This window comes from Ursus maritimus, unplaced genomic scaffold, assembly GCF_017311325.1.
Source record: "Ursus maritimus isolate PB19 unplaced genomic scaffold, ASM1731132v1 scaffold_31, whole genome shotgun sequence".
NCBI lineage: Eukaryota > Metazoa > Chordata > Mammalia > Carnivora > Ursidae > Ursus > Ursus maritimus.
The window spans coordinates 27226429-27250427 of NW_024425675.1; the positions used below are offsets into that span (position 1 = coordinate 27226429).

General features: G+C 46.5%; 1 protein-coding gene and 2 long non-coding RNA genes across 8 annotated transcripts in view; 1 reads left to right on the forward strand and 2 right to left on the reverse strand.

Annotated features, from left to right (window-relative positions):
• The window catches only part of PRKCQ (protein kinase C theta), a 168963-nt gene extending 145315 nt beyond the window's left edge, over positions 1-23648 (forward strand). For 3 of the 4 annotated variants that reach the window (XM_040645445.1, XM_008705412.2, XM_040645446.1), the window contains exons 15-18: positions 6549-6687; positions 12212-12400; positions 20233-20361; positions 22428-23648. In XM_040645445.1, coding sequence (XP_040501379.1) covers positions 6549-6687; positions 12212-12400; positions 20233-20361; positions 22428-22583 — 613 coding nt within the window. In that variant the 3' untranslated portion in view covers positions 22584-23648. Of the gene's footprint in view, positions 1-6548; positions 6688-7667; positions 8805-12211; positions 12401-20232; positions 20362-22427 lie in introns of those variants that run through there. The other variant, XM_040645447.1, reaches the window with a different exon arrangement.
• LOC121106323 lies at positions 5548-9272 on the reverse strand. The gene is made up of 2 exons (XR_005838953.1): positions 8861-9272; positions 5548-6493 (listed from the first exon to the last, which is right to left on the reverse strand). It is a non-coding gene; the product is annotated as an uncharacterized LOC121106323 (long non-coding RNA).
• On the reverse strand, positions 16225-22418 carry LOC103676250. Of its 3 annotated transcripts, XR_005838951.1 has the most exons (4): positions 21846-22418; positions 20647-20849; positions 19884-20079; positions 16225-17349 (listed from the first exon to the last, which is right to left on the reverse strand). It is a non-coding gene; the product is annotated as an uncharacterized LOC103676250 (long non-coding RNA). The 3 variants fall into 3 exon arrangements; XR_005838950.1 differs by having other exon boundaries at positions 20647-22418; XR_572043.2 differs by lacking the exons at positions 20647-20849; positions 21846-22418 and having other exon boundaries at positions 19884-20239.
• Positions 23649-23999: the final 351 nt, after the last annotated feature.

Below are 23999 nucleotides of genomic sequence, written 5' to 3' on the forward strand. Positions count from 1 at the left end.
AATGAAAAAGATATGGTATAAATATACAATGGAATATTACTCAGCTATAGAAAAGAATAAAATCTTGCCATTCGCAACAATGTGAATGGATCCAGTGGGTAATATGCTAGGTGAAGTGAGTCAGACATAAAAACACAAATGCCATATGAATTCACTTATATGTGGGATCTAAAAAACAAAGCAAACAAAACAGAAACAGACTCATAAACAGAAACAGATTCTTAAATACAGAGAACAAACCGCTGGTTGCCAGAAGGTACGGCAGTGGGGGGATAGGCAAAATAAATGGAGACTGAGAGGTACAAACTTCCAGTTATAAAGCAAATAAATTACCAGGATGAAAATTACAGCATGGGGAATACAGTCAACAGTCTGGTGAAAGGGTTGTATGGTGACAGATCGTGACTACACTTGGGGTGAGCATAGCATGAGGCATATAACTGTTGAATCATTATGTTGTACACCTGAAAAATATAATATTGTATGTCCACTCTACTTCAACAAAAGAAAGGTTAGATGATGCTCCACACTGAGTGCTGAAGGCTGCAAACTGTGTACAATATACCGCAGAAGCGTTCCATGGTCAATATTATTTAAGGTGCTCACAGGGTACTGGCTGAAAATCCACTTTGAGAAACCTCTCCATTCCCAGAGGGCCGAGTCACTGGAGAGCTGCCCTATTCAGAGGCACAGAACAGTCTTAGGTTTGCAAGTCATTCTTCTTAAGCAGTCTCTTCGGCAACCTTTGGATATATGGTGGGTTTTTTTGGTCTACAAAATAATATATTTAAAAGCGGTTTTATAGAATTTCTTTATCTCCAGGAAATTGAAAAATACCCATCAGAACATTGAAAACCCTGATCAGAATCTATGGGTTGTTACTTTTTTCCTCTTTACATCTGTAATGCCTGCAATAAACATAAAATACACCTGCACTGGGGCACTCGGGAGCTTGCGTGGGATGGGTGGATTGGAGAGAGGGAGAAAAAAAAAAAAAAGATTGGAAAGCGAGAGAGGTCTTAGAGCTGAAAGGAACCTCTTGAGAGAAAAGCCCACATGCCCCGGTAGAGTCTGCTTCTCCCCAGCACAAGCCTTTCGTCATATAAATGGACACTCAGAACGAAAAGACCCATAGTCCTTAATTGTCTTTAATATCACAAACTCTACCCAGTTGAGGGTCTTTCCTATGTCCACGTATGAGAAATCATGTTTTCTGTGGCTTTTTATGCACCAATAAGAGTGAATATTGGCTTTGTTTAGCTGCGTATTCACTGAAGTTGTAGAGAATGCTTGCAAGACACCATCAAATAATTAAAGCTAAGGAGAGGTCGCCCGGCAAGTACACGCGAATGGAACTGACTTGCGTTAAAAATCATTCGACGCCCCGTGTGTAGCTTTACTGACCTAACTGTCCATTTGGCAACTGAATTAACAAGGGGATTCTTTTAAATTCCTTCTTCTGACCACTTGGGTTTATGATTTCTGGGTTTGTTTACAAAAGAGGTATATTAGTTTTGAAGTGTTGCTATAGAGTTATCACAAACTCGATGCCTTAAACCAACGGAAGTTCGTTCCCCCCCAGTTTTGGAGTCCAGAGGTCCAAAATCAAGCCACCCTACTTCCCAAGTCTCTCAGGAAGAATGCTTCCTTGCCCCTTCTGGGGTCTGGTGGCTTAGGCGCTCCTTGGCTTTAGATAGCATTCTTCCTGTCTGCCTCTGTCTCCCCACAGCCTTCTTGTCTCCCTGCACCTCTTCTGTCTTCCCTGTATATCTCTTAGGATATGCGGGGTACTTGGCCTCCTGGATAATCCAAGATGATCTCATTCCAAGATCCTTACCTTAATTACATCTGCAAAGACCCTTTTCCCAAAGAAGGTCTCATTCACAAGATTCTAGGGGATAGCATATGATCTTTGGTGGGGGGGGGGGGCAGGCCACTATTCAACCCACTACAGCTGGTGATGTAGACGGACCAACCCCAGAATGTGCAGCCCTTTATTAAGCATTGCGGTGCACCCAAAAGCTACTGAAGTCCCAATCCCTGGATACCTAATGAAGTCACTTCCTGGGTTTTTATTTTATTTTATATATTTTTGGAGATAAAGTATGAGTATATGAAGAGACACTCTAAAAAAAAAAAAAAAGTGAATCCGATTCTAATTAAAAGTGTCAACAGGAAGAGAAATGGTGTCCTCAGAATTAGGGGAGGGTTTGCCAAAAAAAAAATTCCTATCAGAAAGGGGATATTGAAAGAGAGAGAGAGAGAGAGAGAGAGAGAGGAGAGCCTTTGCAAATGGAAGAAGTGATTCCAGAAAAGGCACAGAAACAGAAGTAAGGAGGTCAAGCAAGGAACATTAAACAAATGGGTCCACTTTTATTGGAAAGGCTGAGGCTAAGCAGTCCCAAGAATTGAGTCTGAGAGAAGTAGAGAGGCAGGTGGCAACATCGTCCTTTACCATCTGTTGGTATTATAAAAGTAGTGACATCTCAAAAGATGTCTCAGTCATGGTTTGGGTTAAACGTAAAAATGAGAAGCTGGAAAATACGCAGACAAAAAAGACTGGAGATTCTAGATTCTTAGGACTATTAGAACTGAAAGTCACCTTAAGAGGATATCTTATCAGTGATAACACTGGCCCAACCCCTATATTTGAAGCCACTTACAAATGCTTTCTCATGGATTACCTCATTCAAGGCTCACCAGGTCGTGTGGGATAAGCAAGGGAGGCATTATTGTACCCATTTTCCAGATAAGTCCTTGGAGCTTAGTGGGGATGTAGCTTGGCTGAGCTGGTGTTCTGTAAGGGATATGTGAGGAGTAAATAGTTGATGTACCTACGAACACTCTGGCCTTTGGGTTCTATGGCATTTCCAGTTCGCCCTCCTCTGCCCTCATTCCTTACTCTCATGGAGGTCTGGCTCTGCCTGGCAGACTTCTGGACCTTTCCCATTCTAACTTAATCTCTCAAAGTATCAATGACCTTTTCTCTCCCAACCCCTAACACTTGGATCACCTTAGAGGGTGGGATGAAAATCAAATGCTCGTTTTCCTAGCCTGAGGCCCAGAGAACATTTATTTTTAGGATTAAAATTCACCCGGGAAGTCACAGAAGACTCAGAATCTTAGCAAGTTCAGTTCAATGAGAAAGACTAGGTGAGCTTGGTTTAGAGGATGCAGAAGAGAAGGTCTGGGTTTGCATCCTAGCCCACTGACTGTCTGAGCTGGGGTAAGTTGTACAACCCTTAAGAGTCTTTCTTTCCATCAGAAAGATGTGAATAAGAATAATAATTCCAGATCAAAGGGCGGTCGAGAGAATCAAATAATGAAATGCATTCAAGAGCGAGAAAATCCAATATTAATATTAGATACAATGCTCATTATCTTCAGAATCTGCAGATAGCACTACAGCTAGATAGCTGGCTCTCTAATGATGACCCCCAAACCATCCTTCAGCCAAATGTCGAGGAACACGTGTACATGGCTGTAAGCGATGCAAACATGTTCCTTACAGCAGAAACCCAAAATGATACCAATATTGTGTAGAGTGCAGAAACTAATGATGTGCTATATGTTGGCTAACTGAATTTAAATTAAAAAAAATAAGGATGTTAATACATGGAAAAAATATTGTTGGGAGTGCAGGTTAGAAATAGCATGAGGAGTTAAATAGACCTATACTTGGATTTACTGGAATTCATAAATCACAATGAAAGTGTACTCAATTAAAATTAAGGAATAGGAATCAGAAGACCTAAGGAAAGACAGACATATTGGACGGACGTATTGGTCCTGATAATGGAAGTGTGACCGCACTTGAGTTAGGAAGAGAGAGAAACAACCAATATGGATATGAACGTGAGATACCGTCTCACATGTCCTGGAGATACCCCAGCCAGACAGCAACAGTCTGTGATGCCCTGGTTTATGGAGATTATGGACCAAACTGGCCCAGATGGAAGAGGTCAACTCTAGAGACATCTGCTAATAGCGTCACTCCGCCAAAACACAGCCGCATTCCACGCTCACTCTCCCTGGCTAATTTACTCTAGCAGAAGGTGGAGAAAGCAATGGAAGGAAACAGTTACTCAGGACTTCACAGCAACTCATAAGTGCTGGTGGTGAGCCAATCCCTGGTGGGTGACGGTTCCTTCAGCAAACATTTATTGAATGCTCCATACGTGCTACCCCCCTCAGAGCTGTCACAGTAGAGCAAACAGCAAACAGTACATATTTCCACCCTCAGGAAGCTTACTGTTTAACGAGAAGCAAAGCAAAGAGTGATGGGAACTTTAGGCTAATGTGAATATTGAAGAGCACTCAAACTTTTGCTTAAGTGCAATCTCAGCCTCCTTGAGCAACTGGGACTGAGAATGCAGACCCGTCAGAAACCAAAGTAGCTTCTCTCTCATCACTGTCTCCTCTTTGGGTTTACACAGGCTCTGTCTCTGCTCTTGACCTAGCCACTTCTTTTTTCTCCTCTCACTAGCTGGTCTGCTGTTCCCATAAGGCCATGCTAGAGGACATCCATGAGCAACGCTAAGTACCAGACACCTAACCGAGACAGATTAGTGCTGCCTTCTCACAGCCTCACAGCCCCACAGAGAAAACCTGAATGATCCGGCTGAGTCCAGCCACCTGAGGTAGAGGAGACAGGGCTACTTGCAAGGCCCTTTGGGACCAGAATCTTGGAGAAGGGAACGATGAGCAAACTGTCTAAGAGGAGGTACAGAAAAGAGTAAACCGACAGCTGTTCCTATTTTCTCCCAAGTCACCTTCTCTAACAAGGAAGACCATGGTAGCCACCACCAGCCTCACATCCTAAACTTGGGTTTCGGGAAGTTCAGAAATCCAAGGGCAGAAGACGTAAAGGAAAAGAAAGCTGAACGTTCTGTAACAAACTGGAATTCATAAGGTGCTATCAATTAAAAAAAAGTTTAAAGCAAGTGGTGTCAAGTGTAGCGTTTGGGGGACCTTTAAAACGATTTCATGGGTACAGAGTGAGAAGGAGTGGGCATAACGGAGCTTCACGTAGGAAAAGAAAAACACACCCGAAGGTTTTAGTTTCCAGTAAGCTCACTGTAACTGCTACTGTGACGGAGTGTCAGGACCCAGCAGGGCAACCGCCAGGCTGCCGCAGGGAAGGGTCAGGAGGTCAAGACTAAAGCTGGCAGTGCCACCGTCATTGGCACAATGCGATTATACATCTGGAAGATACCGGTTCCTGTCTCAGCACCAAATTTTAAGAAGGAAATTGATAAATTCAAGCTATTTGGAGGGCAAGGGCCAGAATGCTGAAGCATCTGAAAACCAGGCCATATGAGGTACAAAATTCTTGATCCTTGGTGAAGGAAAGACAAGACAAAACTTGAGGTCATTTTCCAAATATTCAGAGTATCACATGTAATAGCAGTATTCTAGTACAATCACAGGGAGGCATAATTGATTTTTTTTAAATCTTCTTAGTCATATTTACCTAAAAAATGGAATGGGTGCTCGACAAGGATACCAGTTCTCTAAGGAAAGAGGAATTTTTTTTTTTTTTTTTTTTTTTGTGGAAAGGCAAGCTTTATTTCAAAGCAACCTGAAAAGAATAATGAGGTCCACAACTACAAACTGGTAGGAGGGAGCACAGAGTTACACATCCATTCTGCAGGGCCACAGTTAGGAGTCTCGCAAAGAGGAATTTCTTGACGTGGTTTCTGGCATCAGATGGATTCTGGTTCTAGAATTATTCTTAGATAGGAGCAGCCTTCCTCCATCAGTCTTGGAATTAGGTGCAGTATAATTAATCCATAAAGAGTCAGAAATACTTGGGAAATCGCATAAAACGAGTGTGTGGTTCAGGTCTTTCTTCCCTCGCCGTGGAAGAAAGACACTGGGATAAAGAGCCTCGGGTCCGTGTCTTGCCTGTTATTACATCGAGTGGCACTCCTTGGTCAGTCAGAAAAAGGAATCTGAAACCAGCCATTCCCTTGAGAAGTCAGTGCTGTCCATACCACCATCTTGTACACAAGTAGACAGGTGGACGTGTTGTGCAGTATTCAATACCACCCTACGTCAGACGCATCCCCAGCTACGAGCCCCTGATGGCATTTCATCGCTGGCTGTTTCTTCACATCCCCATATTGTTTCTTGAAGGCACCTTAGAACTGAAGGATGCTACCCTGGAGAGAGAACACATTACCCATCCCACCGCCATGCAGCCATCCGTACACAGCTCCGGAGATGCACCAAGTGCTTCCCTGGGCCTGGCGGATACGAAAGTCTGTCAGAGTCAGGCCTGAGAAAGCCGACCTGGGCGAAGAAGGGCCAGGTGAAGTCCCAAACAGGAAATGCTCGTCAAGGAGCAAACACCAAGAAGGTGGCAGCGGGCCCATGGGCAGAGCCATAGATTGAAGTACAGGCTTGGAAGGGAAGAGGAGGACCAGCAAAGCAGACACTCCTGGTGCTCTGAGGCTGGGATGGGACGAGTACTGCCCCACGTGCGGCAATTCTGTTTTAACAAAAAATGTATTAAAGTGAGATTTTGCTTTGCTTTTGTGTTTCAGAGACCTGAAGCTAGATAATATCCTGTTAGACAAGGACGGACACATCAAAATAGCGGACTTTGGGATGTGCAAGGAGAACATGTTAGGAGATGCCAAGACAAACACTTTCTGCGGAACCCCTGACTACATCGCCCCAGAGGTGAGGGTGTGCTGCCTGAAGGGTGTGCGTGGACGCTTGCCCCACTCCACATGGCCCCACTGCTCCTTCCTCCCCTGGAAAAAAAGTCAAAAGATGTTAAGTAGTTTGTTTCAGGAGTTGTATTTGTTTTTCCGAGTACTTCACAAAGGCAGCTGCGCACAAGGGCTGTGTGCAGACCGACCTCTCTCTGCACCTTCAGTCTCCCTCATCTTCCACCATGCTTGTCTTCACCATTTTTTTTTTAAGATTTTACTTATTTATTTGTCTGAGAGAGAGAGAGAGAGAGAGAGATAGAGCGCGCACAAGCAGGAGAGCAGCAGGCAGAGGGAGAAGCAGGCTCCCCACTGAGCAAGGAGCCCGATGCGGGACTCGATCCCAGGACCCTGGGATCATGCCCTGAGCTGAAGGCAGACGCTTCACCACTGAGCCACCCAGGCGCCCCACACTCTTCCATTCTTGCCCCCTTGTCTTCTTACTGGATGTTCTCCATGAGCAATAGTATCTAGGACTACAGTTTTAACTCCAAAAATCAATATGACCAGCCCAAACAACTTCTTGCCCCGGCTGTCACGGGCCAAACATAACAAGTCTCAAAGTCACTGGCACTGTTTTTAGCCCTCTTACGACGCGACGTGGGTGCCGAGAGCTGGTGCTGAGAGTACGAGAGACCAAACAATACATGTCTGTGTTCTTTACCATTATCTTCAAGCCCCTTTGCAGATAACTTTTTAAGGATTTGCCATTTTGTGGAAATGAGCTGAGAGAGAACCCAGCATCGTTGGGCACACGACACATATAATAAGTAATAGTAATGATGGTAACACACCGTACCATATGCTGAACGCAAACGCACAAATGTAGCCACCACGCTTCCTCTGAGAGGGGGCTTCCCGTCTTCCCTCAGGAGACCTCAGTTACTGTTCGAAGTTCTAAACAAGGGCACCGGTGTCACTCTTAATTTTTTTCAAAAATCAACACAGATACAAGTTCTGACATTCTCTTCCCCCGTCTCGCTGTACCATCTGGTTGACCCCTGGAGCACATGCACCGTCCGGAAGGCCACTGCTCCACCGAGACACCACACTAACCCTTCCAATAGGCCAGCCTGTCACTCCACCGTTTGAAAACCTTCACGACACCCCCGTTGTCAGCTGAGCACAAGCCAAAACCCTGGAAATCGGTCCTTAATAATATGTCCCTGGCCTTGCATTTTGCATTCATCTCTCCTATTCCTTAACCACACGCTCTGAGGCTTTGGCCCGTGGTTATCCCCAAGGTGACCCCCAAAGTCGTCGTCTCCCTGAAGATGCCTCTGGTTTCCTGAAACAGTTGTTTCTCCCCCCCTGCTACCACAGTGCATGTGTAATCCCAGGTACCAGTAAACCGTTTCTCATAGTCAGAGCCTGTGACTTAGCCATCCTAATGTCTCCACCCCTCAGCTCGGAGCACCCATCAACCTTCTGGCTAAATGACCCCACAGCCTCAATGCCCATCTGTGAACTGACGCTAGACTTCCCCGTCGCTGGCCCCCTTTTATACAATAAATCTCGCTAGCCTCTCCCTTCTCTACCCATGAAAGTACTACCCATTTTTCAATATTTGTCTTACACACTGACCAACTGTCCCCTCCTCAAAAAAAAAAAAAAAAAAAAAGGAAGTGTGCTCTCCTGCCTCTGAACCTAATAAAATAAAATAAAAATTTAACCTTCCCTTCTTGCGGCTCTAAGTATATGCTGCCTCGTGCTGTTTTTTATGTGTATCCCATTATCTCCAGGGAAGGGACCCTGTAGCAAACGAAAAGTTGGCTCGGCCAGGCAGAGCATTAAACACACACAGGAGGACAGAGCAGTTGGGACAAGGGCCATGAAGCCCACCTGGCAGACACGGGTTATCTCCGGACAGGAGAACCCAAATTATAGAAATAAATGCCTTTCAGAGCAACATCAGGAAGGATGCACAAACAAACGCAGACTGCACTCCCCAAGCTGGGGAGTACCCCCAGTCCATCCCTCCTGAGGCATAAAACTCTAGGTCTTCCAGTTATAGGGCTGAGGGTCCAACGTAGAACTGGGGGCCCAAGCTCATTTTGACAATGACTAGGGAAAGACACGTGGAAACACCCTCTCTTTAACATACACTAGCCACTTAGTAAATCCATGTGGGATTCCAGTACCCAAGCAGCAGCTCCCTGGAGAGAGCAGGGGTCACCTGGAGACGAAAGTGGAGAGGCGCTGGGTGGTCACTTCGTAAACTCTGACAGCCCGTCACCGCCGGGAGCCTCACACAGAGGTGACTCACTAGTCGGCCAGGCAGAGGGAGAAGCGGATCGCTCTCACGGTTGGGGACAAAGGGAGACTGACGTCCCGTGGCAACGTCTTTAGTATCTGAATTATTTGAGGAAAGATGGGGGGAGGAAACAGGACAAGAGAGGATGAGGCCGTAAGAAGGCAGCAGGGGCTGAGACAGAAACAGAGAAAGGGGCCACTCTCCAGCCAGGGTGTCTCCACCAGTTTCCTTAAAAATATAGGTGGTGTGAGCATGGCCGTGTTAGGCTGAGGTTTAATCCAGGAGACGTTGAATATGGACAGAACATTATGTCGTAACACCCCCCTTGCCCTCCCCCCCACCCCCCGCGTTCAGAATATCGCTCTAATTCTCTAACTAGGACATCTTATATAAGACCGGTAACCTCCCGAAGTCCGGTCACCGTCCTTTGTTAAATAGGGATCACAGGTCCTACCTCAGGAGTTCGTAGTAAAAAACCACACACTGTATAGCAAACAACGCAGGTCAGCGTACCTCTGTTCAGGCAGTGTGAATCTGCAATGTGCTTCTTCCTCCTAATTTAAGACAGAATCTTTATTAGCATCCTAGCTTTGGAAGGCTTCATTCCCGCCACAGCTGTCTCCTGTCCTCCCAATTTCATGTGTCCTTCCAGATGAAGTTGTTTACCGAGACGGGGCACTCAGAGCAGTTCTGGTTGCTTTGGGCTCCCCCTCGTGACAAGTCCTGGGAACTGCATGGGAAGCAGTCCTCCCCCACCCCTCCCAATTTAAGGCAAATACACCTGAACAAAGATTGTGGGTCTGTGCTCACACACGCACCCTTGTTTTCTTTATCACTCTCCCCGGATCTACTTTAAAACTTTGCCTTAAGGAATACTCTATTTTCTCTAAACTTGAAAGTGAACTTTAGCCTTTAAAACTTGAGTTAAGGATAGTGGCTAGCATGTTTATGCTGGAAGTCCGTGGCGGATTGCAAAAATCTGCCACTTGATCTTTATTTTCACAAGAGGGTACCAGTCGACCAAAACAGGTATTTATCCTAGAACATATAGTCATTTCCATAGGACACAGCACTCTGTCTTCCCTACTTTTCACTGGGTTCTCACAACCACCCAGTAATAAGTCAGCCAGATGTTATCACCACTTTTCACAAATGAGGCAGGGGGGGGGGGAGGAGTCTGTCCCAAACCACACAAGAAGGGACTGAGCCAGAGGTAGAACCCACGCCATTTTGCATGGCCGTGTCAGTTTTGTTGGGGTCGATCAACTCTTGTGTTGGGGTCACTTCCCCCATATCCCAGAGCCTCACTCCAGACGTATCTCATTCCCCAAGGAAAGGCCTGGGGGGGGGGAGCGGTCAGAGACGGCAGCTGTGCACCTCATTCTGCCGCATCAAAACGTTCCCCAGCATCAAGACATGGAATGTCTAGAAAACAGCCTCATTTTTCTTTCCTAAAGCCACCAGTGCCGTAATTAAACCGTTCATTCCCAAGGCCCATTTAAGAAGAAATTCCATTTCAGATGAGGAACTAACAGTAAAATGACCTTCGTGTGTTGACGTGTATGTGCTCACCGGGGGGGGGGGGCACGGAGCTGGGCTTTAAGTTGCAGGGTGGGAAGGATGGCCATCCCAAGAGGGTCCCAGTCACGCCTTTTCATCTTGTGCTTCAATACTATGACAGCTTCTCCATTTGGGGTTATAAAGAAGCTTGTCCCCAACCCATCCTGGGAGTGGCAGTCATGAAAGACAAGGATTTTCTTCTCTTCTTCATTTAACAAATTGTTATTGTGTTCCTACTATGTACTGGTTTTAATTGTGGTAAAATATACATACTGTAAAATACACCATCTTTCCATTCTTAAGAGTATTATTCAGTGAGTGTTACGTATATTCCCATTATTATACCACCAGTCTCCAGAATTTTTTTTATCTGGCACAACTGAAACTCTACACCCATTAAACAGCTCCCCATTTCCCCAAACCCCCAGCAACCATCATTTTACTTTCTGTCCCTATATACTATCAGCCTCTTCTAGGGACCTCCCAGAAGTGGAATCATACGGTGTTTGTCTTTTTGAGTCTGGCTTATTTCACTTAGCGCAGTGTCCTCAAGGTCTCTGTATGGGTCAGGATTTCGTTCTGTTTTAAGGCGGAGTAATATTCTACTGCACATGTAATCACGTTGTTTATCCATGCATCTGCTCACGGACACTACGCACGGGGTTAGAGAGGTCGCAGCTTGGTTTGTTGGGATGACAAGCACTGAGCAGAGTTAAAGGTACTCTACCTCCCAACATTAAATAAGGAAGCGGCTGAATACAGGCTACAGAATACAAAAATCTCTTCCGCCAGAAGAGAGGACTGGTGAAAGGGCAGCAATCTTTGTAAAAGTTAGGTGGGATCCCAGACTTTAAACCCGTTTCCCTAAAGGACAAACCAGACCAGTTCTACCCGAAGCACCAATGTCGAGCTGCCCATTACTCTCAGCAGATTTCTGGATCTGAAGTCTGTTATCCTAGTCTCTTTTAGCATATTCCTTAAGTCTTTTTTTTTTTTTTTTTTTTGAGAGAAAGAACTCAAGTGGGGGGAAGGGGGAGGGGCAGGGAGGGAGAGAGAGAGAATCCCAAGCATGCTCCTTGCCCGGCACGACGGGGGGCTCAATCTCACAACCCTGAGATCATGACCTGAGCCAAAATCTTGAGTCGGGCGCTTAACCGACGGAGCCATGAGGCGCCCCACTAAATCGGATTCTTCAATGGTGACCATAGAAGGGACTCATTAGTGCTACAGCGGTGGCTGGACGGGAATGGATTTGGTCAGATGACCTCTGGGATGTGTAATTACCTACTGAAAGTTTATGCAAAGTCTCAGGACAGTAGAAGTCAGTAGAACACATGGGTTTGGTTTAGCTCTTCACAGGAGAGCACAGATACACACCGGCTTCCTTAGGTCCGAGTCTGGCACCCAAGTCCTCACATCGCAGGCGGGAAAATGAAGGCGAATGGCACAGGTCAGTTGTAAATAAGGCCAGAGAAAGAGTAAAAATTAAAACCAAAAAATGTTTGCTCAGTTTGGCACTGCCCATTCGTTGCTATTCAATCATCGGCTTCTCAAAAGATACAGTTTTCAGTGTGATCTGTGTCATCACCACCAACTATTTACCGACTGGTGTTGAAGCAGAGTTTCCACTCACCCACCTCATGTTTGTTAATTACATCTCTGCCTCTTGGCCACACAGATCTTGCTGGGTCAGAAATACAACCATTCGGTTGACTGGTGGTCCTTCGGCGTCCTCCTCTATGAGATGCTGATTGGTCAGTCCCCTTTCCATGGGCAAGATGAAGAAGAGCTTTTCCACTCCATCCGTATGGACAATCCCTTCTACCCTCGATGGCTTGAGAAGGAGGCGAAGGACCTTCTCGTGAAGGTAAGAAATGAAGTCAAGGAGACTCCATAGGATTAGGTTTAGGTGTTCTGACTGGCACTCCCATTCATTTCTAGGTTCCAATTTATCTATGGTAAACAATAGTCATCTCGAACTGGGTTTAAATCGGATGCTCACCATCTGTGTCAACTGCGGCACCAATAGCATGGACATTAGATACCAAAATAAGATTCATGTGCCTAATTTACACAAGAAATGCCCAAAAACCAGTTCCATGACTCTTGAATGCCCTCACTTTGAGATGTAATTGGCCTGTTGACAAGTGCAATTTGTGGCTTAAAACTCAAACCTTTGGTTTCCCATCATGCCCATTAAACTGATTCGGTCCACTTAATCTTCCCCTTCCTACCTGGACAGTTTCGCTCACTCAGGCGAAAGACAAATCTCTCATCACTCCTAAGCCATAAAAACTATCTCAGTTCAGAAATTAGAACTGTTCAGCCCAAGACAGAAGTCATCACATCAACCTGGTCTCTAAAGCAAAGACTTCTAATCCCTCTCCTCCCATCAGGTTCAGGGCAGGCAGCCACTCACTTTTGGAGAAGGGAATGTGGTTACATTGCAGTCAACTGTGTCCTCCAACTGTGTTCTCTTCCCCTCTAACCCTGGAGTTTCTATTTCAGACTGGTCATACCAGGTTAAATGCAGGGAGAGGATGCCAGGATAAGGAGGGGAAACAATTGTTCTTTTATTGCTGGGTGGCTTTATGCTCTGAATCTGGGAGATCGTGAAGGCCAGCCCTTTTGTGAGGCGTTCTAGTGGGTCTTTGGGAAGTACTTGTCAGTGGGGACATTTTTGGCTGAAGCCCTTGATACACAGGCCGTTCAGTCCATTCCCTGGCCCACTACTGCACCAAACTCCAATTCCATGATGTTCCATCTCACTGAGACACCCCCCTCCCCCACTGCTTACTGCCTTCTGGATCAGCCTCTTAGGCAGTATTTAAAATGCTGCAGACCAGCTCTCCGGCCACATTCCCTTCCCGTGTCCACTGCAAATATTGATGCATTTCCCCCCCATTACTCAGAGTTCAGACTGTCACTAACTCTGCAGCAATCTCCAGAATTCACCACCAAAGCAGGAGTCGGACCCTGACCACGATAGCCCAGAATCAATGCAGAACTGGTAATACCACAGAGGGGAACTGGGCTCTGAGAATCGCTTGCCGTGAACTGGGAGCACCTAGGGCAAACCAGTGGAGACACATAAGAATCACCTGAGAGCCATCATTAAAGATTTGGATTTTAGGCAGAGTCCCCGTTTACCTTTGTAGAGAGTGAGAACGCAGTGTTTGAGTACAAAATAACAAAACTAAACCACGGTACTACGACATGCTATCACATATAACCACCGCCTGTACCCAGTGAGCTGTCCCGGCAACTGTTCGGACAAGGAGTTGTGCCGGCGTGATCAAGAAGCTAGCAAATCGAAAAGCAGTGGACCGAGAATACAGGTGTTCTGAATTCTGGCCTCTCCTACCTCAGTTGGCTTTTAAAAACATCATTTAGTGAAATAATTTTCAGCCTTGGTGTCCCTATTTAGAAAAGGGAGGACAGGAGAGGACCTTTTAACATTAAAGCCTATCAGTGGGCTTTAAATCCAAACTAAAAAAGATGACCGGGCCCATCTTGTTTCACTAGTCTCCTTTTTTCTCGTGAACTCCTTGGACTTAAACGTAAAGGGCATCCGCTTCTCCTGCTCTCATACAACGGACAGCTTGTCCAGAGTCTTTGAAATGTTGAGGCAACTCTAGAGCCCTCCCTCAGGAATCGAGACGTTGAATCTCGAGTGCTGACAAAGCCCTCCCAGGACACCTAGGCCAAGGCTGGCGGTGGTACAACCCGAGCCAGTTCAACGCAGCTTTCCATTCCGGTCATCCAAACAAGCCATAAACCCAGAAAACTCTCGGAACGACCAATTAAATATACTTGTAATGACGGCACAACACACATAGAAAAGGAAAGCTGATTTCAAAATTAACCAATTAAAAAGACGACCACAGTAAAAATGAAGTTAGCAGGATCGGAATGGAAGCAATTTTGCTTTACGTAAAGGCAAGTCCAAACATTATCAGAGTTGCTGCTTTTGTTTTACACGACTCAGGGGAGGTATGGTTGGCTCCGGCAGCTGTAACAAACTATCACAGACTGAGGGACTCACACAACACATGTATTTACTCACAGTTCTGAAGGCTGGAGGTCCAAGAGCAGGGTCGGCAGGGTTGGTTTCTGGCGAAGGTTTTCTTCCCGGTTTGCAGGCAGACGCCATCTTGCCTTGTCCTCAACTAATGGGTGAAGAGCTTTCTGCTGTTTCCTCTTAACGTATTTTATTGGACCGGGTTCCTGCCCACGTGACCTCATTTAAGCTTAATTGCTCCCTTCCTCCAGGTACACTCACAATGGGGGTTAGGGCTTCAAGGAATGAATTTTGAAGGGACACATTTCAACCCGCAGTGTGGGGGTGCACTGAGAAAGCCTGAGCCAACGAAACCCACCAGAAGGAGGAAATAAGGAAGCAGTTTGGGGGCTGCCTGGAGGCGATCCACCTTCACCTGTTGATGTTCCAGAAAACTCCACAGCTGTGCTTTCCAAACCCAGCTCCGCCTCGGGATCTGGGAGAGCTCCTCGCGAGGAGTGAGGGTGAAGGAGTAACAGGGCCAGGTGGAGTTAATCAGAAGTAAATGCTGGAAGTGATGGTTTCAAAGGACAGAAGGACTGAGTAGGAAGAAAGGATGGCTTCCAGTTGGAGGAGGAAAGATGACAAGTCATGTGTATGGACTATTACTCAGCAGGAAAAAGAAAGGAACTGTTACTGATAATACAAAGCAACTTGGATGGATCACAAGGGCATCCGGCCAGTCTCAAAAGGTTGCATAGTGTGTGTCCACTTGTGTAACATTCTTGAAAGGACACTGTGGAGACAGAAATCAGATTAGTGGCAGTGGGGGTTAGGGAGTATGACTGGAAAGGGGTATCTCAAGGGACAGCTTTGTGCTGACAGGACAATTCTGGGTCTTGTGTGTCATGGTAGTTACCCAGATCTACACACGGGACAAAATGACAAGAGAACGAGACACACACATTGTATCAACGCCAGTCTCCTGGTTTCGGTATCACACTGTAATTATATACAATATAGGCATTCATGGAAGCTGGTGAAGAGTACACAGGACACCCATACTAGCTTTTTTTTTTTTTTTTAAGATTTTATTTATTTGAGAGAGACAGAGCACAAGCAGGGGGAGTGGCAGAGGGAAAGGGAGAAGCAGGCTCTCTGCTGAGCAAGGAGTCCAAGTTGGGGCTCGATCCCAGGACTCTGGGATCATGACCTGAGCAGAAAACAGATGCTTAACCTACTGAGCCACCCAGGCGCCCCCACCTGCACTAGCTTTTAACATCCTGTGAATCTATACGTCCAGGCTGAATGTGTCCACCCCAAATTCTATATTGAAGCCCCAACCCCCAAAGTGATGATTATAGGAGGTGAGGCCTTTGGGACATAATTAGGCATTGATGACATAATGAGGGTGGGGCCACCAAGAAGAACTAGGGCCCTTATACAAAGAGGAAGAGAGAGATTTCTCTCTCTCCAAGTGCAGTCACCAGGGAAAGGCCATGTGAGCACACAGCAAGAAGGTGGCCATCTACAAGCCAAGGAGAGGGTCCTCACCAGAAACTGCCCAGGCTGGCACCGTGATCTTGGACTTCCAGCCTCCAGGACTGTGACGAGTAAATGTTTCTTGTTTAAGCCACCACCCAGTCCATGGCGCTTCGTTATGGCAGCCCAAGAAGACCAAGACACTAGAATTATTGCAAAATAACAAGTTTATCAACAAAGTAAAATCTACGGCAAAATGTCAGCAAATACCAAAACCAAAATCCTGTGCAGTTTCAATAGCAGGTAAAAGATTTGCTGGGAGAGTGGAAAATAAACCAGGTTGAACAGAGCAGAAACCAAGACAAGTGAGGATAAAGAATGGGGGAGGGGGGGACTAGTTGGTGAAAGTGGTTTTACATCCACGTGGAGGAGATGGGGCTTATTCTTCCCCGTGCGAGTGAGTAAAAATTCCCTGTCCTTGCTGCATGAGGAAGAAAGTCCTCTCCCGTGGTCCAGCAGTTGGGCTGATAAAAATTAGTTTCCCTCGGGCAATTTGCTGACAGTAAGACTGGCCCTTAGTTTTATCTCTGCTCCCCATTTGCTCTGTCACTTTGATCCAACGGTCCCCCACATCCTTGAGCTCCCTTTTCTGCAAAGATCAAAGGTAGTATCGTTTCTGAGGAACTTCCTCCAGGGAATTATGCACATCGTGTTGTAAAACCCAGAAGTAATCGGTCCTCTGGAAAAGCAGCACCTGTCACAGCAGCGGCATCCGTGTCAGACTCCATCCCCTGTCCGTCGTTGGGCGTGATGCACGTAGCATATGAACAACCTACACGGCGGGAGAGGCTCCATCACGAATCACAACGGGGACACTGCTGTTCGGTTGACTCTTGCCAAAGAAACAGCCCTTCCTCCCTCACCTATTCATCCAGGATGTCCTGCCCCATTTATTTGGAAACTGCCGGGAGATGAATGACCTCCAATGGAAACACTTCTCCCTTCTGTAGAAAGATCTATCTGAGGAGGGAAAGAGGAGGGGGGACGACTCCGGGGACAGGCGCTAGGCTGGTGGCCGTTCTCGGCAGCCCAGCACTGCGTTCTAGCCCAGACGGTCGAGTGAGTTTAAACAAACTCCAGCCGCATCCTGGCCATTCGTGCATGAGGTGTGCTGTTTCCTGTCAATGTAAACCACCCTCTGACAGCTTTTGTGAACAAAAGCAAGTCTTTACTCATGAACACTGAGTCCCTCGGTGCAGCTTCCATGGCACAGAGCCGATGGCCTCCCATGAGGTCACCAGTCATCTTCAGGACTTGGAAGGAGGACGGGTGATCTGTGGCAGGACAGAGAAGACGGTAACGGACTCTTGTGCAAGACTAGAAAGACATTTGTGTCTCGAAGCTGGAGATCACGTTGTACTCTCATTACACCTTTTATCTTTTCAAATATATTTATTTTCACAGGTACGTAGACCAGGCTCAGAAAGCTTGGTTGTGATGCCCTAGGTACAAATGCCACATGGTACTGGGAAAATCTAATGGGAAACAGCATGGTGCCCATGCAGCCTAGGGCGGTTACTTCTAATTTAATTCACTAAAGCCTTTAATTATAACAACATGAGCTAGTTTTTGGCCCATTCTTGAGGCACTCACGCCTTCCCTCCCATCTTGTTTCATCAAAATGTCCTTAAGAAGTAGAAGTCGATAGGGTATTATGATCGTTTCAAGGAAAGAGATATGGGGCAAGTCACTTTTTCCCTCTGCTTCTAAAAAATCTATCTGCTTTTCCATCTATTACATTGGTGTTTGAGTCTACAGAAAAAAAAAGTGTTACTGTGAAGTTGGTGCCCCTTCTATATGCTGTTCTGTAGGCTAAAAACAAGAGGCTAACAGAAAGTGAGGACTGAAGACCTACCACCTGCAAGTAATAAAGTAGGACCACTTGCTCACTTACTCAGCGAACATTTCTCGAGCATCCGCTTTGCGCGTGGCACTGGGCGAGGTTGGAGGAAGGAGCAACGTGAATAGTGTCTGCCCTCAGAGCTTACACTCTGAAAAGTACTCTTAAAAAACATACATAGAGTGACACTTCATCTAATGAAGGGAAGATGTTTAGATGTTCTGCAGAGCCCAGAGGAGACACTATTCCATGCCAGAAGCAAGAAGGGGCTGCTTCTCATTTAGGCTCTATCCCTGACGATGGCTGGATCTGTGATCTTGAGCAAGTTACATAGCTGCTCTGAACCTTAGTTTCCTCCGCTGACAATGGGACAGTGATATCTGCTTTTAGAATCTGTTTTTAAAATCAGCTGAGACCTATAGCACCATGCCTGGCTCTCCAAGAACATTGGTTGGCATGAGTCCCAGGGTCAACCATATGACCATGAGCTTGACTTGAAGGGCAGGAGAGCTCACCAGGAGTTAAAGGAATCAAACAAAGCCTCACAAAGAAGAGGGGTTCTAAGCTCACCCTGACTGGTGGGCTGGGATTTAAAGATGAGGAGAAGGAAATGGGAGCAGAATGTGGGGAGAGGCATCTCCTTGCAAGATGGGAAGTTCCCTACTGAAAGAGGCAGGAAAGAGAGGTGGCACATTCAGTGAGTAGGCGTGTCTGGACAGAAGAGAGGGTTACAGTGGGAATGGAAGGAGGTGTGTCAGCAGAGGCCACGGAGAGCCTGGGATGGCCACCTAGGCTCAGAGGACGTTAGGACTCACCAGGGCACTGGGATGACCTTGCTTCACCCTGCCTTTTACAGCTGAGGAGACTGAGACAGAAAACTTGCCCGAGGCCACATGGGTAGTAAGTCTCGGGTAACAGCCTCATGTTCGTGGTTTTCTAACAGAGCTTAGGACCTTAAATTCCATTGAGAGGCCCCAGCGGCCATCAGTAGAGTAAGGGGGAGAGGAATTTAGGACGACTGACCATGTGGACATACTAGGTGGTCGCATAAGCATTACACTTGGACTTTTTTTTTAAAAAAGATTATCATAATTACAAAAAAGAAGGAAAAAAATCTCCACTTTGCTACAGCATGTTGTTTTTTGTTCTTTTAGTTTGGGGATTTTGCGGGGGAGGGGGTTTGGTAGAGCCTTTGAAGATTTTCAAGCAAGACAAGTAAAGCAGTGTTTGAAAACACACAGACTGGCTATTCTTAAAAAGTAAAAGCAAGAGATCCCTGTAAATTAGTTGTTAATGGAGGTCCGGTCCTGCCAGAGCCTCCTGGAAAATCACAGAATTTCACTGTGGTTTCTGTTTCAGAGACCCACGGTGTCCTTACGAGGCCCTGCAGCTAGCGGTTACTTTCTAAACAGGCATCTAGCTGGGGTGAGAAAAGTCGTAACCGCCGCAGGCACTCGGGACCCGTGGCTTCCCCAGGTCTCGTGTTCAGGCTCTCCTAGTCCGTGCTGCCCTTGACCTGCTGTGTTTGAGTTTGAAGAGTTTCCAAGTTTCTTTCCTGTCCTGGCCAATGTTCAGTTTGACCTCGTGGGGGAAAGTAACAGGAGAGGGGACAGCGCAAGAAAGAAAATACGTACGTAACAAGTCAGAAAATATGAACGATGATTTGAATTAAACATCATTTTAGCAGCAGGGCTGCAGACTCTCGGTGACTGTCCAAAGCGGACTCTCGGTGACTGGTTTATATTATTCCTAAAGTGAGCTTTTCCTCATAGCGCGACTGTCACCCTTAGAAGGCAGCTTTGTCAGAAATCAAGCTCGATTAATGGGTGGTCAGCTAAGCAACAAATGATCACTTGTTCTATGTTGTTGAGTCAGTGCATGTGTGTGTGCGTGTGTGTGTGTGTACACGTGTGTGTAGTTCCATCAGCCCCCCACAGAACAGCCCCAAAGGAAGGACACGTCACTCACCTCACATGGAAGGACGCTGTGAGTCATCCTGTAAGCTGCCGGGGGTCCTGTACATGACACAGGGCAAAGCTGACCTCAAACCAGCCCAATATCCCTTGAAAGACAGCATTTCCAGGGCAAAGAGCAAAGAAGCAAAAGCCCAGATTCTGGAATCTTCAGAAGGTTCATTTGAGGGAGACTGTTGTCACCGGGGTGACTTGAGGCAACAGTTGATACCGGTAAGTACAAAAATAAGGTTAGAAAAGCAAGTGTCAAATCCCTGTGGCTCTGGGCTGAGAAATGCACCCTCGTCCGAGGCTGACCGGCTGGTCCCCTGAGAAGTAACGGCTCCCTTTCTACTACTGCTCAGCTCTTCGTGAGGGAACCCGAAAAGAGGCTGGGAGTGAGGGGAGACATCCGCCAGCACCCTTTGTTTCGGGAGATCAACTGGGAAGAGCTTGAAAGAAAGGAGATTGACCCACCGTTCCGGCCGAAAGTGGTAAGGACCCACCAGGGCCGTTTGCTCCCCACCATTCCGGCTGCGCTTCCCCCCACCTTCCCCCCCAGGGCTGCCTGCCCGCCCCTCACCCCTGCCTGAGTCCCAGCTTCCCTCCTGGGTTCAGTTCCTGGAGGAAAGTGCTGCTTTAGCCGTCATTCAGGTTATCCGGCTGCTGGGGGAGCGGGGAGCAAGGGGGTGTCACCCTTGTTCGCAGTATCTAACTCTGTGATGAGATCACATACTTGCACGAAAATGAACTGCTGGGCGTACGTGCCTCGGGCTTACCGGGCACGTGCCTGTGACTCTCGGGGAAGATGTGGAGCCTTTGTGCGGGGTACGCACGTGCTCCGCGGTCAGTCCACATGACTCAGAACGTGGAACTCCGGGATTTTGGAGCCATCTTTTCCATGATACGTATTCAAGCGTGCCTGACATTTGTAATCCATTCACGTAACTCTCCTCCCTGATGGTGATGGTTACGTGTTCTCCTGTTCGAGGAAGGAGTCGGCTGGGGCTTAGGAAAGGACGGGTCTCTAAATTCCCACGAGCATGCTCCTTAGCAAAAGTCACCGACCTCCACGAGAACAGGCAGAATGCGCTGGCCACATGCCGAACAGGCCACCGCAGAGTGAAGACAAGAGTAAAGCACGGTTAAGACGAAAGAGCTCTGCACGCATGTAACACCACTGAGCCACACTCCTAAAAACGGCTCAGACGGTCCCTTTTATGTTACGTATACTTTAAAACAATTTCTACAAGGAATCATTTTTTTTAAGAGTAAAGCAAAGTGGTGGGTTGGCCGGCTCTACCCATCCCTGGTGATTACCGGGAAGAAAGTAGTAATGACCTGGGTAGATAGAAACCATCGCTACGGTCTCTTTGCATGGAGACGGCATAGGCTTGTGGATTCCAGAGCAGAGGGCTTCACTCTAGAAAGAGCTAGTGCTATTAGTCAGGATAGCAGATGGCCAGAAGCAGCAAGTCTGTGCCCAGGGTTAGCAGACTTAGTCTCAACATTTGTCCCGAGCTCTGGGGATGCTCTAAGGATTCTAGGCTGGCCTCTAGCAGTCTTATTATTTGTGACAATGCCATGCCTAACCTATGAGCTGTTAATTTGTGACAAAATGGATTTTTACCTTGTTTTAGCTCATCAGAACAATGTGACTCATGTCTCAGCTTCCATGGTACGTTACAAGCGACTTGATACTATCCACCTAAAAACCAGACTTTTGGTCTACATTTTCCCTGCAGGACAGTTCTCGATTCTGCCGGTAGGAAGGAATTTCCCTCACATGTTGTCTAAAGAGCTATTTGTAGGCAGAGGCCACAGGCCATTGGCCTCACCGGCTTAGGAGCCCCCTTGAGGGTAGGAAGAGTCTGACTCTTAGTTATGCTCATATATACAAGGGTGGCTTTTGATAATCTTAAAAAATTGAACTGTATGCCATACAAAGCAGTATTTATAAATAGGTATTTGTTTTTACCTTCTTTTTTTTTCCCCTCAGGGCACTAATGGACCAGGTAGCTTGAGGGGAACTAGTCCCAATCTGTCTGTGGAAGACAGTCCAAGATGGTTAATAATAAAATTAACATGGGTAGAGGAACCAACAGTAGTGATGGATATTGATATAAGAACAGGAATATATAATCTGCAAAACTCCTGCCCTCGGCTCCCACCCTCCATCCCTTCCCTCCACCCCTTCCCCAAACTGTCCCCTGAAGACCGAAAGGCTACGGGTCAAATTTGGGCTCACCACTGTTTCAAAGGTGTCCAGTCCTGTTTCCTGTAAACTGTTAACCAGAAGCATGAGATCCTATCTGGATGTATATAGTGAAATTCCTTTACATGACTTTCATTGTACTATTGCTAAGCGAATGCCTCAGGGTCTTGGGAATGTTCCATAAACCCACGTATGACCATCTCTAAGTATCACTTCAGTCTACCTGCAAGGTCCACCTTGTCATACACAGACTGTAGCCTTAGATAACAGGCATGAAGATAATTAATTCAGTGGCTGATTTTCTTCCCTTTTTCTCTCCACCCCCTCCCTTAAACTCTGATCAAGAAATCACCGTATGATTGCAGCAATTTCGACAAAGAATTCTTAAATGAGAAACCCCGGCTGTCGTTTGCGGACAGAGCCCTGATCAACAGTATGGACCAGAACATGTTCAGAAACTTTTCCTTCATTAACCCAGGGATGGAGAGGTTGATATCCTGAAGCACCTCCCCTCACACACGAGGGAATTTGCCTTGAGGCTGCGAACTGGTTCAAGTGATGCTCCTTGGATGCCTTTTCACCTTGGGAAAGAAAAGAAACACTCAGTAATACAGGCCGAGACCTTTCAGCTCCTCACCGACCTTGTCTCTGCAGCAGAAGCCAACTGCACTTCACTAATAACCACACCCTTCGGTGCCTCTCCTGTCCTCTCCCGTGGCCACTCTTGAAGCCAGGTCATCACTAACCATAGTTACGGACTGGCACAATGGTTCTCCTCTGCACTGTGAAAAGACCTGAAAAGTTAATATTGCCCTAAGTCATGGCTCTTCCCGTGGGCACCAAGGGCTGGTCAATGACCAGAGGGGCGCAGTGAGCACAGAAACAGCACGTCGCCTGGGACAGGAGCGGACTTCATTCAGCCGCAGACAAGTAACCACTAACCCGTTTTGTTCTGTTCGCGTCTGTGGAAGTGTAAATGGTGGCGGGGGAAGGCCTGGATAGGTTTTTATGGGAATTCTTCACAATAAACATAGCTTGTAACTTGAGATTTACAAATCCATTCGTTCTGATTAGCCATGAAATTCTCGGGAAAGAGGAAAATGGAAAGTAAGAGGAGCTCATGTCACTGAGATGGAGGGTTTAATAAACCACCTACTGTGGCTATCTTGTCAACACAGACATCAGAGTCAAAGATAGACTCACTTACTCCTGCCAATAGAACCACCCCACCCACCCATTCTCAGTTGATTTCAGTATCAGTGGAAGTTACTCATTACCATCCTCTTCACACCGTAACAAGAAAGGAAGCGTATAATTCTTCCAACAGAAAAGAAAACCAATCTCTTATTATACCCTTAAAGTTGATTTGATGACTCATTTGTCTCCCTTTAGGCATTATTCAAAATAAAAGACCCACGCGTGGTACTTGTAGCAGTCGATCTTGTTTAACTAGAATTCTAGCTATACGTTTTTAAGTATCTGTGCTGTTTGTATATTTTGATAAAATATTGTGACTTAATGATAAAGAGGTGGCTATGTAAAAATGGAATAAAAGAAAGAAAGAAAGATGCCTCCTAATAGTTTAATTCCCTACTTGCCCCCCCAAGAACTTGGGTTTTGTCGTGGTTATCATCAATGTAGCTAGCATTGAGTTGATGTTGTAAATTTTGGGAATCACTAAAACTCCCCACATAGGTGAGAAACTCGGGTAACAGAAGTTATCTGTTATGTTCCTCTTTCCCTTCACCGCAGGATCTCTTGGGAGTGGCCACGAGTGTTGCCTCTACTCTTTCAACACCCGAATCCAGCTCTGCCCTCTCACCTGTCCCCAGGCACTGCTTCCTCCAGGACTACCTTCCTGCTAGTGCTTGTGGAATATACTAGGTCCTCAGCTACCTTTGTGCAGTGTTTTAGACA